The sequence below is a fragment of the Bombina bombina genome, chromosome 9, assembly GCF_027579735.1.
Source record: "Bombina bombina isolate aBomBom1 chromosome 9, aBomBom1.pri, whole genome shotgun sequence".
NCBI lineage: Eukaryota > Metazoa > Chordata > Amphibia > Anura > Bombinatoridae > Bombina > Bombina bombina.
Genome location: NC_069507.1, coordinates 39,161,425 through 39,177,171, shown reverse-complemented (window position 1 = coordinate 39,177,171; position 15,747 = coordinate 39,161,425). Strand labels below are relative to the sequence as shown.

Here is a 15,747-nt window from a genome sequence, read left to right as displayed (position 1 = left end):
CCGGGCTACGGAGATTATTTCTCAGGAATGGGAGAGGCCAGGGATTCCCTATTCCCCTTCTCCAGTTTTTAAGAAAAATTTTCCAGTGGCCAATTCCATGTAGAAGGGGCGATTTCTACTCTAGCTAAGAGAACTACTATTCCTATAGAGGATAGTTGCTACTTCAAAGATCCAATAGATAAGAAGCTGGAGGCTTATTTGAAAAAGATGTATATTCATCAAGGTCTCCAATGGCAGCCTGCAGTATGTATTGCTACTGTGACAAGTGCCACAGCCTACTGGTTTGATGCATTGTCTGAGTCTCTTCAAGCAGAGACTCCTTTGGAGGAGATCCAGGATAGGATTAACGCGTTTAAGTTAGCCAATATCTTTATTACTGATGCCTCTTTGCAGGTCATTAAATTAGGAGCCAAAATATCTGGTTTCGCCGTAGAGCATTATGGCTGAAATCTTGGTCGGCGGATGTTTTATCCAAGTCAAACCTTTTTGGCGATTCCTTACAAGAGTAAGACCTTATTTGGACCTGGTTTGGCAGAATTTGTTTCAGATATCACAGGTGGTAAAGGGTATTTTTTGCCACAAGATAAGAACAGGCCGAAAGGAAGCCAGAGTAATTTTCGTTCTTTCAAAACTTCAGAGGTAAGTCTTCCCCCTCCTCCGCCAAGCAGAACCAGTCCAAGCCGTCTTGGAAACCCAATCAGTCTTGGAATAAGGGGAAGCAATCTAAGAAACCTGCAGCTGTATCTAAGTCATCATGAAGGGGTTGCCCCTGATCCAGGATCGGATCAAGTAGGGGGCAGGCTTTCTCAGTTCTCTCAAGCATGTTCCAGATCCTTGGGCCATGGACATAGTATCCCAGGGTTACAAATTAGAATTCAAGACTTTTCCTCCCAGGGGCAGGTTCCACTTCTCAACATTATCTGCAGACCAGATAAAAAGAGGCGTTCTTGAAATGTGTTCAGGATCTTTCCCTCCTAGGAGGGATAGGGTTCTATTCCAAACTGTCTGTTGTTCCCAAAATAGAGGGAACGTTTAGACCTATTCTAGATCTAAAGTGTCTAAGCAAGTTTCTCAGAGTACCGTCCTTAAAGATGGAAACTGTACGTTCCATTCTTCCGTTCAAGAGGGTCAGTTTATGGCGACCATAGACCTGAAGGTTGCGTACCTTCATGTTCCCATTCACAGGGAGCATCACATATTTGAGATTTGCCTTTCTGGACCAACACTTTGTAGCTCTTCCATTCGGCCTAGCCCCAGCTCCCAGGATTTTCTCAAAGGTCTGGGGGCTCTTTTGGCAGTGATTCGGTCTCGGGTAATTGCAGTGGCGCCTTATCTAGACGACATTCTGGTTCAGGCACCATCTTTTCTACTAGCAAAATCTCACACCGAGATCTTACTGTCTTTTCTTTGTTCCCACGGATGGAAGGTGAATTTGGAAAAGAGTTCCATTGTTCCAGCTACAAGGGTGGTCTTTTTAGGAACCATTATAGATTCTCTATCAATGAAAATATTTCTGACGGAAATCAGAAGAGCCAAGATTCTTTCCTCTTGCCTATCTCTACAGTCTGCGGTACAACCATCAGTAGCCCAATGTATAGAACTAATTGGTCTGATGGTGGCTTCCATGGACATAGTTCCCTTTGCTCGATTCCATCTGAGAGCTCTACAGTTATGCATGCTCAGTCAGTGGAACGGGGATTATGCTGATCTGTCTCAGTAGATAGTTCTAGATCAGTCGACAAGAGACTCTCTTCTGTGGTGGTTGTCTCAGTAGCATCTATTGCAGGGGACATGCTTTGGAGACCCGCTTGGGTGATTGTGACCACAGACGCCAGCCTTATGGGCTAGGGAGCAGTTTGGGACTTGTTGAAGGCGCAGGGACTTTGGTCTAACGAGGAATCTGCTCTTCCCATAAACATTTTAGAATTGAGAGCGATCTTCGATGGCTTGACCTCATCTGGCCATAGCCCAGTTTATCAGGTTTCAGTCAGAGAACATAACCTCAGTGGCTTACATCAACCATCAGGGAGGAACTCAAAGTTCCTTGGCTATTAAGGAGGTGGCTCGGATCATACAGTGGGTGGAAGCTCACAATTGCTTTCTTTCTGCCATCCACATTCCAGGAGAGGACAACTGGGAAACGGATTTTCTGAGCAGACAGACTTTTCATCCTGGGGAGTGGGAACTCCATCCGGAAGTGTTCTCCAGGTTAACCATCAAATGGGGGGTACCGGAGTTGTATCTGATGGTGTCTCGTCAGAACGCCAAGCTTCCAAAGTATGGTTCAAGGTCAAGGGACCCTCAGGCCTTCCTAATAGATGCACTGGCAGTTCCTTGGAACTTCCGGTTAGCATACCTGTTTCCTCCGTTTGCTCTCCTTCCATGAGTCATTGCTCGTATCAAACAGAAGAGGGCATCAGTGATTCTAATAGCTCCTGCGTGGCTGCACAGGATCTGCTATGCAGACTTAGTGGAGATGTTGTTTCTCCCTCCTTGGAGACTTCCTCTAAGGAAGAACCTTCTGCTTCAGGGTCCTTTCCTTCACCCAGATATCGTTTCCTCTAAGCAGACTGCTTGGTGATTGAACGCTTAGTTCTTTCTAAGTGTGGATTTTCTGAGTCTGTCATTGAGATCATTATTCAGGCTCGTAAGCCTGTTACTAGAAAGATTTACCATAAGATATGGCTTAAATATCTTTATTGGTGTGAAGCCAAGGGCTACTCTTGGAGTAGAGTCAGGATTCCTAGGATTTTGTCCTTTCTCCAAGAAGGTCTGGAGAAGGGTTTGTCTGTTAGTACTCTGAAGGGTCAGATTTCTGCTCTATCTGTGTTGCTGAAGTGCCAGATGTGCAATCATTTTGTCAGGCCTTGGTCTCTATCTCCGCCTTGGAGCCTTAATCTTGTTCTTAAAGTTTTACAACAGGCTCTGTTTGAGCTGCTTCATTTCATGGATATTAAGTTATCTTGGAAGGTTTTGTTTCTTACTGCTATTTCTTCTGCTCTGAGTTTTGGAACTCTCAGCTTTGCAGTGCGAGTCGCATTATCTAATTTTTCATGCAGATAATGCAGTTCTTCGTATGAACTTTGGTTTCCTTCCTAAGGTTGTTTCGGATAGAAATATCAATCCGGAAATTGTTGTTCCTTCTCTGTGTCCTAATCCTTCTTCTCATAAGGAACGTTTGTTGCACAACCTGGATGTTGTACGTGCTCTTAAATTCTATTTGCAGGCGACTAAGGATTTTCGCCAGTCTTCATTGTTTGTTTTTCTGGAAAACATAAAGGTCAGAAGGCTACTGCTACTTCTTTTTCTCTCTCGTTGAGAAGTATAAATCGTTTGGCGTATGAGACTGCTGGACAGCGACCTCCTGAGAGAATCACAGCTCACTCCACTAGGGCTGTATCTTCTTCCTGGGCTTTCAAAAATGAAGCTTCTGTGGAACAAATTTGCAAGGCTGCAACTTGGTCCTCTTTGCATACTTTTTCAAAATTTTATAAATTCAATACTTTTGCTTCGGCTGAGGCTTCTTTTGGGAGAAAGGTTCTTCAAGCAGTGATGCATTCTGTTTAGGTGTACCTGTCTTGTCCCTCCATAGTCCTCAGTTTCCTTTAGCTTGGGTATTGGTTCCCAACAGTAATTGAAGACTCTGTGGACTCACCATATCTTGGGAAAGAAAACAAAATTGATGCTTACCTGATAAATTTCTTTCTTTCCGGATATGGTGAGTCCACGGCCCACCCTGTATTGTAAAGACGTTTTTTTTTTTTGTTTGTTTTTTTTTTTTTTTTACTAATCTTCAGGCACCTCTACACCTTGGGTTACTCCTTTTCTCTATTTTCCTTCGGTCGAATGACTGGGGATTGTGGGAAGGGAGTGATACTTGTCAGCTTTGCTGTGGTGCTCTTTGCCGCCTCCTGCTGGCCAGAAGTGATATTCCCAACAGCAATGGAGGAGTCCGTGGACTCACCATATCCGGAAAGAAATTTATCAGTTAAGCATACATTTTGTTTTCTGCACCAACCGCATGCTACATATTTTTTTCATGTTTTCTGATACCTATGTGGTGTTGATCTAAAAAAAAAAAAAAAAAAAAAAAAATGAACTAACAATTTTTCTTCCATAGAATGGGGCAGCACAAAAACTGGTGAACAAGACAATCTGATAAGCACAGCATTGAACTGCGTTCTTCAGGTTCCTAAGTACCTACCTCAAGAACAGAGATTTGATATTAGAGTACTGGTAAGTTTTGATACCTGATAGTGTTGGGTTTTTCAGCTTTGCTTGGGGAAAATCTAATTGTTCGCTGCTACATTTTACCCTTGAAATAAGCCTTAAATGGACAGAGTTTTGAACAAAAAAAAAGATTCTTGCAATACACCCGTATTTGGAAGAATTACTTTTAGGTAACGGTATCTCTGTTTAATGAGATATATTTTACAGCGCAGTGGCATCATTAAGTTTAAATATACTATATGTGCCCATGTTCACTTCCTGAGAGCTGGCTGGGTGTTACCTCGTGTTTGCACCGGGTCTCTGCCCAGTCACAGTGTTGAAATGGAATTGCATAGGACTTATTAAAAGGCTATTATAAAGATAAATTACATGTTCTAATCCATTTGAGCATGTCATTTTAAGATTATGAGCAGTGCAGCACTGTTTGACCCCTGCAATTGGGTTAAACACACAGTAGAAATACAACTCGGTACTCATGTTGCACTTCTGTACCCGAGAGGAAAAGGCAGCTTATATAATCAGCAGCGCTAGTTACACATCTTATTTGTGCAACTAGCGATGATGATGATAGGCAAGTTCTGCTTTGGACCAGCAGTGCACCGCGAGACCCCAGCTTTATTTTTAATGTGTGTTTAACCCCACTGCAGGGATTAAACCGTGCTGCAGTGTTGATAGTTTTAAAATGACATGCTCTAATGGATAAGTCCTATATGCGCCCCTGTCCACCACAGCTCGCCTCTGGTGGGCAGAATTCCACTCCCGGAATTCAGCATTGCACAAGAACGCTATTTTGCGCTCTTGTGCAATGAAGTCCGCGCACACCCAGTCACGCGCAGGCAGGAGCTGAGAGGTGGAGAAGAGCTAGGGAAGCAACGGTCTGATGACCGCTGCTTGATAAATACAGACTGCAGGTTCTCTTGTGAGAACCTTTAGTTGAAGGCAGACAAAGCCTTTGATAAATCGACCCCTAAGGATAGCAGTCAATGGTCTGGTCACAGATTTTCTTACTTTGGCATATTGCAGAATCCTTGACTGTCTCCAGCCCTTGAGGATAAACTCTGGTTAACTCTTTTAATATTATACTATGCTGTTTACTTGGGTGTACCCCTTTTCTCCAACATAGGTGTGTCCGGTCCACGGCGTCATCCTTACTTGTGGGATATTCTCTTCCCCAACAGGAAATGGCAAAGAGCCCAGCAAAGCTGGTCACATGATCCCTCCTAGGCTCCGCCTTCCCCAGTCATTCTCTTTGCCGTTGTACAGGCAACATCTCCACGGAGATGGCTTAGAGTTTTTTGGTGTTTAAATGTAGTTTTTATTCTTCAATCAAGAGTTTGTTATTTTAAAATAGTGCTGGTAAGTACTATTTACTCTGAAACAGAAAAGAGATGAAGATTTCTGTTTGTAAGAGGAAAATGATTTTAGCAACCGTTACTAAAATCGATGGCTGTTTCCACACAGGACTGTTGAGAGGAATTAACTTCAGTTGGGGGAAACAGTGAGCAGACTTTTGCTGCTTGAGGTATGACACATTTCTAACAAGACTTGGTAATGCTGGAAGCTGTCATTTTCCCTATGGGATCCGGTAAGCCATTTTTATTAAATAAGAATAAAGGGCTTCACAAGGGCTTTAAAGACTGGTAGACATTTTTCTGGGCTAAAACGATTGATTTATAAGCATTTTTAATACTTCATAGCTTTGAGGAGTTATTTTATTCTTGGGAATTATGTAAAATAACCGGCAGGCACTGTATTGGACACCTTTTTCACTGGGGGCCTTCTCTAATCATAGGCAGAGCCTCATTTTCGCGCCTCTATTGCGCAGTTGTTTTTGGGAAGCAAGACATGCAGGTGCATGTGTGAGGAGCTCAGATACATAGAAAAAGCTTACTGAAGGCGTCATTTGGTATCGTATTCCTCTTTGGGCTTGGTTGGGTCTCAGCAAAGCAGATACCAGGGACTGTATAGGGGTTAAATATAAAAACGGCTCCGGTTCCGTTATTTTAAGAGTTAAAGCTTTCAAATTTGGTGTGCAATACTTTTAAGGCTTTAAGACACTGTGGTTTGAACAATTCCTTCATACTTTTTCACAGTTTCAGTAATAAAGTGTGTTCAGTTTAAAATTTAAAGTGACAGTAACGGTTTTATTTTAAAACGTTTTTTGTACTTTGTTATCAAGTTTATGCCTGTTTAACATGTCTGAACTATCAGATAGACTATGTTCTGTATGTGAGGAAGCCAAGGTTCCTTCTCATTTAAATAGATGTGATTTATGTGACACAAAATTTAGAGAAAATGATGCCCAAGATGATTCCTCAAGTGAGGGGAGTAAGCATGGTACTGCATCATCCCCTCCTTCGTCTACGCCAGTCTTGCCCACACAGGAGGCCCCTAGTACATCTAGTGCGCCAATACTCCTTACTATGCAACAATTAACGGCTGTAATGGATAATTCTATCAAAAACATTTTAGCCAAAATGCCCACTTATCAGCGAAAGCGCGACTGCTCTGTTTTAGAAAATACTGAAGAGCATGAGGACGCTGATGATAATGGTTCTGAAATGCCCCTACACCAGTCTGAGGGGGCCAGGGAGGTTTTGTCTGAGGGAGAAATTTCAGATTCAGGGAAAATTTCTCAACAAGCTGAACCTGATGTGATTACATTCAAATTTAAATTGGAACATCTCCGCGCTCTGCTTAAGGAGGTGTTATCTACTCTGGATGATTGTGAGAATTTGGTCATTCCAGAGAAATTATGTAAGATGGACAAGTTCCTAGAGGTCCCGGGGCCCCCCGAAGCTTTTCCTATACCCAAGCGGGTGGCGGACATTGTAAACAAAGAATGGGAAAGGCCCGGCATACCTTTTGTCCCTCCCCCTATATTTAAGAAATTGTTTCCTATGGTCGACCCCAGAAAGGACTTATGGCAGACAGTCCCCAAGGTCGAGGGGGCGGTTTCTACTCTAAACAAACGCACTACTATCCCTATAGAAGATAGTTGTGCTTTCAAAGATCCTATGGATAAAAAATTAGAGGGTTTGCTTAAAAAGATGTTTGTTCAGCAAGGTTACCTTCTACAACCAATTTCATGCATTGTTCCTGTCACTACAGCAGCGTGTTTCTGGTTCGATGAACTAGAAAAGTCGCTCAATAAAGATTCTTCTTATGAGGAGATTATGGACAGAATTCATGCTCTCAAATTGGCTAACTCTTTTACTTTAGACGCCACTTTGCAATTGGCTAGATTAGCGGCGAAAAATTCAGGGTTTGCTATTGTGGCGCGCAGAGCGCTTTGGCTAAAATCTTGGTCAGCGGATGCGTCTTCCAAGAACAAATTGCTTAACATACCTTTCAAGGGGAAAACGCTGTTTGGCCCTGACTTGAAAGAGATTATTTCTGATATCACTGGGGGTAAGGGCCACGCCCTTCCTCAGGATAGGTCTTTCAAGGCTAAAAATAAACCAAATTTTCGTCCCTTTCGCAGAAACGGACCAGCCCCAAGTGCTACATCCTCTAAGCAAGAGGGTAATACTTCTCAAACCAAGCCAGCCTGGAGGCCAATGCAAGGCTGGAACAAAGGTAAGCAGGCCAAGAAACCTGCCACTGCTACCAAGACAGCATGAGATGTTGGCCCCCGATCCGGGACTGGATCTGGTGGGGGGCAGACTTTCTCTCTTCGCTCAGGCTTGGGCAAGAGATGTTCTGGATCCTTGGGCGCTAGAAATAGTCTCCCAAGGTTATCTTCTGGAATTCAAGGAGCTTCCCCCAAGGGGGAGGTTCCACAGGTCTCAATTGTCTTCAGACCACATAAAAAGACAGGCATTCTTACATTGTGTAGAAGACCTGTTAAAAATGGGAGTGATTCATCCTGTTCCATTAGGAGAACAAGGGATGGGATTCTACTCCAATCTGTTCATAGTTCCCAAAAAAGAGGGAACATTCAGACCAATCTTAGATCTCAAGATCCTAAACAAGTTTCTCAAGGTTCCATCGTTCAAAATGGAAACCATTCGGACAATTCTTCCTTCCATCCAGGAAGGTCAATTCATGACCACGGTGGATTTAAAGGATGCGTATCTACATATTCCTATCCACAAGGAACATCATCGGTTCCTAAGGTTCGCCTTTCTGGACAAGCATTACCAGTTTGTGGCACTTCCATTCGGATTAGCCACTGCTCCAAGAATTTTCACAAAGGTACTAGGGTCCCTTCTAGCGGTGCTACGACCAAGGGGCATTGCAGTAGTACCTTACTTGGACGACATACTGATTCAAGCGTCGTCCCTACCACAAGCAAAGGCTCATACGGACATTGTCCTGGCCTTTCTCAGATCTCACGGGTGGAAAGTGAACGTAGAAAAAAGTTCTCTATCTCCGTCAACAAGAGTTCCCTTCTTGGGAACAATAATAGACTCCTTAGAAATGAGGATTTTTCTGACAGAGGCCAGAAAATCAAAACTTCTAAGCTCTTGTCAAGTACTTCATTCTGTTCTTCTTCCTTCCATAGCACAGTGCATGGAAGTAATAGGTTTGATGGTCGCGGCAATGGACATAGTTCCTTTTGCGCGAATTCATCTGAGACCATTACAACTGTGCATGCTCAGTCAGTGGAATGGGGATTATACAGACTTGTCTCCGACGATACAAGTAGATCAGAGGACCAGAGATTCACTCCGTTGGTGGCTGACCCTGGACAACCTGTCACAGGGGATGAGCTTCCGCAGACCAGAGTGGGTCATTGTCACGACCGACGCCAGTCTGGTAGGCTGGGGCGCGGTCTGGGAACCCCTGAAAGCTCAGGGTCTTTGGTCTCGGGAAGAATCTCTTCTCCCGATAAACATTCTGGAACTGAGAGCGATATTCAATGCTCTCAAGGCTTGGCCTCAGCCAGCAAAGGCCAAATTCATACGGTTTCAATCAGACAACATGACGACTGTTGCGTATATCAACCATCAGGGGGGAACAAGGAGTTCCCTGGCGATGGAAGAAGTGACCAAAATCATTCAATGGGCGGAGACTCACTCCTGCCACTTGTCTGCAATCCACATCCCAGGCGTGGAAAATTGGGAAGCGGATTTTCTGAGTCGTCAGACATTTCATCCGGGGGAGTGGGAACTCCATCCGGAAATCTTTGCCCAAATAACTCAATTGTGGGGCATTCCAGACATGGATCTGATGGCCTCTCGTCAGAACTTCAAGGTTCCTTGCTACGGGTCCAGATCCAGGGATCCCAAGGCGACTCTAGTAGATGCACTAGTAGCACCTTGGACCTTCAACCTAGCTTATGTATTCCCACCGTTTCCTCTCATCCCCAGGCTGGTAGCCAGGATCAATCAGGAGAGGGCATCGGTGATCTTGATAGCTCCTGCGTGGCCACGCAGGACTTGGTATGCAGACCTGGTGAATATGTCATCGGCTCCACCATGGAAGCTACCTTTGAGACAGGACCTTCTTGTTCAAGGTCCGTTCGAACATCCGAATCTGGTTTCACTCCAACTGACTGCTTGGAGATTGAACGCTTGATTTTATCAAAGCGAGGGTTCTCAGATTCTGTCATTGATACTCTTGTTCAGGCCAGAAAGCCTGTAACTAGAAAAATCTACCATAAAATATGGAAAAAATATATCTGTTGGTGTGAATCTAAAGGATTACCATGGAACAAGATAAAAATTCCTAAGATTCTATCCTTTCTTCAAGAAGGTTTGGAGAAAGGATTATCTGCAAGTTCTTTGAAGGGACAGATTTCTGCTTTATCCGTTTTACTTCACAAAAAGCTGGCGGCTGTGCCAGATGTTCAGGCTTTTGTTCAGGCTCTGGTTAGAATCAAGCCTGTTTACAAACCTTTGACTCCTCCTTGGAGTCTCAATTTAGTTCTTTCAGTTCTTCAGGAGGTTCCGTTTGAGCCCCTACATTCCGTTGATATCAAGTTATTATCTTGGAAAGTTTTGTTTTTGGTTGCAATTTCTTCTGCTAGAAGAGTTTCAGAGTTATCTGCTCTGCAGTGTTCTCCTCCTTATCTGGTGTTCCATGCAGATAAGGTGGTTTTGCGTACTAAACCTGGTTTTCTTCCGAAAGTTGTTTCTAACAAAAACATTAACCAGGAGATAGTCGTGCCTTCTTTGTGTCCGAATCCAGTTTCAAAGAAGGAACGTTTGTTGCACAATTTGGATGTAGTTCGTGCTCTAAAATTCTATTTAGATGCTACAAAGGATTTCAGACAAACATCTTCCTTGTTTGCTGTTTATTCTGGTAAAAGGAGAGGTCAAAAAGCAACTTCTACCTCTCTATCTTTTTGGCTTAAAAGCATCATCAGATTGGCTTATGAGACTGCCGGACGGCAGCCTCCTGAAAGAATCACAGCTCATTCCACTAGGGCCGTGGCTTCCACATGGGCCTTTAAGAACGAGGCTTCTGTTGATCAGATATGTAAGGCAGCGACTTGGTCTTCACTGCACACTTTTACCAAATTTTACAAATTTGATACTTTTGCTTCTTCTGAGGCTATTTTTGGGAGAAAGGTTTTGCAAACCGTGGTGCCTTCCATCTAGGTGACCTGATTTGCCCCCTCCCATCATCCGTGTCCTAAAGCTTTGGTATTGGTTCCCACAAGTAAGGATGACGCCGTGGACCGGACACACCTATGTTGGAGAAAACAGAATTTATGTTTACCTGATAAATTACTTTCTCCAACGGTGTGTCCGGTCCACGGCCCGCCCTGGTTTTTTAATCAGGTCTGATGATTTATTTTCTTTAACTACAGTCACCACGGTATCATATGATTTCTCCTATGCAAATATTCCTCCTTTACGTCGGTCGAATGACTGGGGAAGGCGGAGCCTAGGAGGGATCATGTGACCAGCTTTGCTGGGCTCTTTGCCATTTCCTGTTGGGGAAGAGAATATCCCACAAGTAAGGATGACGCCGTGGACCGGACACACCGTTGGAGAAAGTAATTTATCAGGTAAACATAAATTCTGTTTTTGTTATCAAGTAATCTAATGCGTCTCAAACTCACTGCCATTAGAAATGTGCCTTTAATGTTTGTTTATATTGTCATATCAGCATTTGTTATACCTTGTGGATTTGTTTTTTTTCCAGGGCTTAGGCCTTTTGATCAATCTAGTAGAATACAGTGCGCGTAACAGACACTGTCTCTTGAATATGGAAACCGCAAATACCTTTGATTCCTTCTCTGAAGGAGAGGATGGTTTAGTTGAAGTTGGAAGGCTTGATGCTGTCCATGCCTTGGTGCAGGTAAGCAGATCATTAAAGCTATCTGAGACAGAATAAAAACAGCCAAAAATACATAGACGTATATGTTCATGATCTGGTGTTTTGTGTGTCCTTTTTTTTTTGTTGGAATAATCTTTTCACAGTTATTTTTGATTTCTCACTATTCTTAAACATTGTGTCTTACTATGAGACGGCTCTTTAGGTATCCTGATGTGATTTAAAGCATGTTAGCGTCTAATTATAGTGCCCGTGAATAGATGAATGTCTTTATATCTGTTCAAATCTCCAGCTTTTCTTGGAGCGAGAACGAGCGGCCCTGTTAGCTGAAAGTCAAACAGATGAGCTTATCAAAGAAGTTCCTACATCACAGCATGACAAGAGCGGAGAATGGCAGGAGTCAGGAGGGGAGATCCAGTGGGTTTCTGCTGAGAAAAATCCAAATGCAGAGGAACCCCCGAAAAAGGAAGAGGAAGATGAAGAGCTTGATCTTAACAAAGGTGAATCTATTCACATCATGACAATTTGAGGAAGGGATTCTAAGACCTTTACAAAAATGGGTGTTTATGGGGGAAGCTTGGTCAGTGTTTGTGCCATGTACATCTTTATAAAATTGCCCTAACAAAGTTTGTTTTTACAGCCCTTCAGCATGCTGGGAAGCACATGGAAGATTGCATTGTGGCCTCGTATACAGCATTGCTACTAGGGTGTCTCTGCCAGGAAAGTCCAGTGAGTACAGTTGATAGAAAAACATGTGAAACAGATTATTTTAAAATATCTTATGCTTACGTTTAGTTGTCTAAAGTTTTTATATTCCTATATCTTTGCTCATCTTAGGCACCGATTGATCCCTTTTTAAAGGGGGACCCAGACAGAAACCCAAAACATAAGGTCCTACAATTCCCGCCACTTAGCATTCTGTCATGCTCTGGACAATAGTTTGTTTCCCATGGTGGTTCTTTGTAAACCCGACTGCCTCCCCTTTACGCAAGAGCTTAAAGGAACATGAAACACATTTTTTAATAACCTGATTCAGATAGAGCATGTGATTTTAAGCATCTTTCCAATTTACTTCTATTATCTAATTTGTTTTGTTCTTTTGGTATCCTTTGTTGGAAAAGATACCTAGGTATGCACATGAGCTGCAAATTGGTGGCTGCCGATATATGCCTCATGTTATTGGTTCACCCAATGCATTGTTAGTATCCTATATTGAGGCAGCAATGCACTACTGGGAGCTAAGAGACTGAAGCAAATTAGATAATAGAAGTAAACTTGAAAGTTGTCTGAAAGGGGCTGGGAAAACAGAAATAGCAGAAGTGAACATTCCACCCTTAAAGGGACACTATACCCAAACATTTTCTTTCATGATTAAGGTAGAGAATATAATTTTAAACAACATTCCAATTTACTTCTATTACCTAATTTGCTTCATTCTTTAGATATACTTTAATGAAGAAATAGTAATGCACACAGTGAACCAATCACAGGAGGCATCTATGTGCAGCTACCAATCAGCAGCTAATAAGCATATCTAGATATGTTTTTCAGCAAAGAATATCAAGAGAATGAAGCAAATTAGATAACAGAAGTAAATTAGAAAGTTGATTATTATTGTATGCTCTTTCTAAATCATGAAAGAAAAAATGTGGGTTGCATGTCCCTTTAAGTGGTTCTGCATTACTTGTTCCCTAATTCTTAGTTCTATCATAGGATGGACGGCACTAAACCCTTTTCCTCACCCCTTCCTAAACTGACAGGCGGTTGTTTTACTTGCAGGATTTTATGCTGGCGAAGCTGGCAGTCACTTTAGGCTATTGTTGGGCTGTGTGACGTTTGCTCTTTCGCAAGCTTTTGTCTTGTTGGGCTGCTGATCTTCCCCATTGTATTCATGTCCTGGTGTGCACCTCGGTTTTCCGAGGGTCAGTGTGCACACTTGTATACAAGGTCATGCTGAGATCACAAATGGTGGACTTGCTCACTCACAGAGCTAAAGTGAATCTATCCACTGATTTTGGAGAACATTTTGACCAATTTTAGCAATGTACTAAGACAATCTCCCCATTATTTATCTCAAAATAGTGGATAGTGGCATTGGGTAAATTTGAGCCATCCGTAATTTCAAAATGCATTAAAATGATTAATTAGGATTGGAAAGTCAGGCATATACGTAATCAGATTGGTTTGCTGAGAAGCCAACTCTTTTGCAAACATTTCCTGCTACTTATGCCCTTAAGAGACTATATTCCAAATAGGTTTTAAAATCAGAAACAAATGTTAAATACTCCTCCAAATGATGTATTTAAATGATTCCTTTTAACAGATAACAGGACTTTTTTTCCCCCCAAATTAAAGTTTCTTTTTAAAGACACGTTGAGTCCACGGATTTCATCCTTGTGGGATATTCACCTCCTGGTCAGCAGGAGGAGGCAAAGAGCACCACAGCAGAGCTGCTATATATAGCTCCTCCCTTCCCTCCCACTCCAGTCATTCTCTTTGTCTACGTTAGTGATAGGAAAAGGTAAAGTGAGGTGTTAGAAAAGATTCTTCAATCAAGAGTTTATTATTTTTAAAGTAGTGCCAGAGTGTGCTGCTTTGTTCTAGGGTGTAGCCATAATCCATATCAGTCTCTACAGTAGAGCTTTTGGTGGCTTTAGAGCAAGGGGAACTTGTGGGACATAATTCTCACTGCGCCTCCCATATACTTATGCTGCCCTGTTTGTCAAAGTCTGAGAGAAAGAATACTCGATACTTTTTATTTCCACAGGCCAATGTGATGGGGAAGGACTTCACAAGCCAGGTGGACTACCTTACTGCCGGGCAGATTTTTGAGGCAAGTGCTAATTTTTATTTTCTGGGGTTGTACACAGAAAAATTGGCACTTTTTTATATTTTTATGGACACCAATGTAATTATCCTAGAGAGGGTGAGGATATATTATGGGCAGTGACTGCAGGCACTGGAAGGATGTGGAGATGTGGCTCTATTGTTATGTTTAAATATACTCTAAGATACACATAGCCATATGTTGAATCTACAAACAGAGTTTCACATCACAGTTTTTTTTCAGCTCACAACGGCTTGTTTTACCTTAAGCCGTCTGGAGGTTAACTATCTAGACATGATGAGACACAGTAACTCGCATGTTGGTGTTTTTTACTTAGTCATAATTTCAAACTTTAACGACTGGTTTGTTTTGCAGTCGTTTGGAGGGTTGGTCTGTCTGATCATTGCGCAGGTCGAGGTATTGCACACGACCATACTCGCAATTCACACCGGTTTAGTTTGCTTGTAACCGTCTGGGATCCTGCCTGAACAGGTTATGTGAGCAAGGGTTGAGGTGTTTTCAGTGTAATTTTACTCCCGTTGGCTTTCTTATATTAACTTCTTGCCGACTGGGAGGTTCGTTTGCTTATGGCCATATTGTTGTTTTATTTGTTCCCTACGGCTCCATTTTTTTAATTTTTGCCGCTCGGGAGCTTTATCCTGTTACGCCCACGATGGGCGGAGCTAAGTGACGTGACATTGTTCGCGCTCCTTTGTTAGCAGAACGGCTTGTTTTGCCTTTCAGCCGCCTGGGACATCAGAGAGTCTCCTCTGCTGCGTTATAATACGCGGCTGGGAGACTTCTCTTACTAGGGTAAAATGTGAATCCAGAAAAGATTTTCAAAACAGGCTGTGTTCTTTGCACGGGAACATTCTTAGTTAAAAAACCCACAGTGACGATGTGTATTTTAATATGGTACATGAAAACCATTCTCCAGCTTAATTAGCATTGCCAATGTTATGTGATTTAAAGAAGCAGTACCTCTTGTTTGATGTTCACTGTTATTTGACTTAAAATGTGAATAAAGAGGTAAATGAAATGGTCCATGAAACCCTACACCATTATTATTATTATTTAGTATTTCAAATGTTTTTTTGATTTAAAGGGACGGTAACTCTTGTATGATCACTTTTATTTGAGTTAAAATGTGAATAAAGATGTAAATGAAATTGTTCATGAAACTCTACACCATATTTCTTAGTATTTCAAATGTTGTTTGATTTAAAGAGACAGTTACTCTTGTTTTGATATTCACTTTTATTTAAGTCAAAATGTGAATAAAAATGTTACAAACATGTTGGTTTTTTTATGCCTATGCGGATTGACATAAACTTTTCTATCTCATAGTAAAGTTTATAGTTCAAAGATAAACTTTTCTTCAGAGCCGACATTGTTTTGTATGCAACAGACAGCATACTGACAAAGTTTAATATATTTTGCAGTCTTCTCCTTAAGTGTCC

At 42.2% G+C, this 15,747-nt stretch overlaps 1 protein-coding gene across 3 annotated transcripts in view; it reads left to right on the top strand.

Annotated features, from left to right (window-relative positions):
• The window catches only part of WAPL (WAPL cohesin release factor), a 326,703-nt gene that overhangs the window by 240,097 nt on the left and 70,859 nt on the right, over nt 1-15,747 (top strand). For all 3 annotated transcript variants that reach the window (XM_053692042.1, XM_053692040.1, XM_053692041.1), the window contains 4 exons: nt 4,121-4,236; nt 11,329-11,484; nt 11,753-11,960; nt 12,101-12,189. In XM_053692042.1, the coding sequence (XP_053548017.1) occupies nt 4,121-4,236; nt 11,329-11,484; nt 11,753-11,960; nt 12,101-12,189 (569 nt within the window). The remainder of the gene's footprint in view (nt 1-4,120; nt 4,237-11,328; nt 11,485-11,752; nt 11,961-12,100; nt 12,190-15,747) is intronic.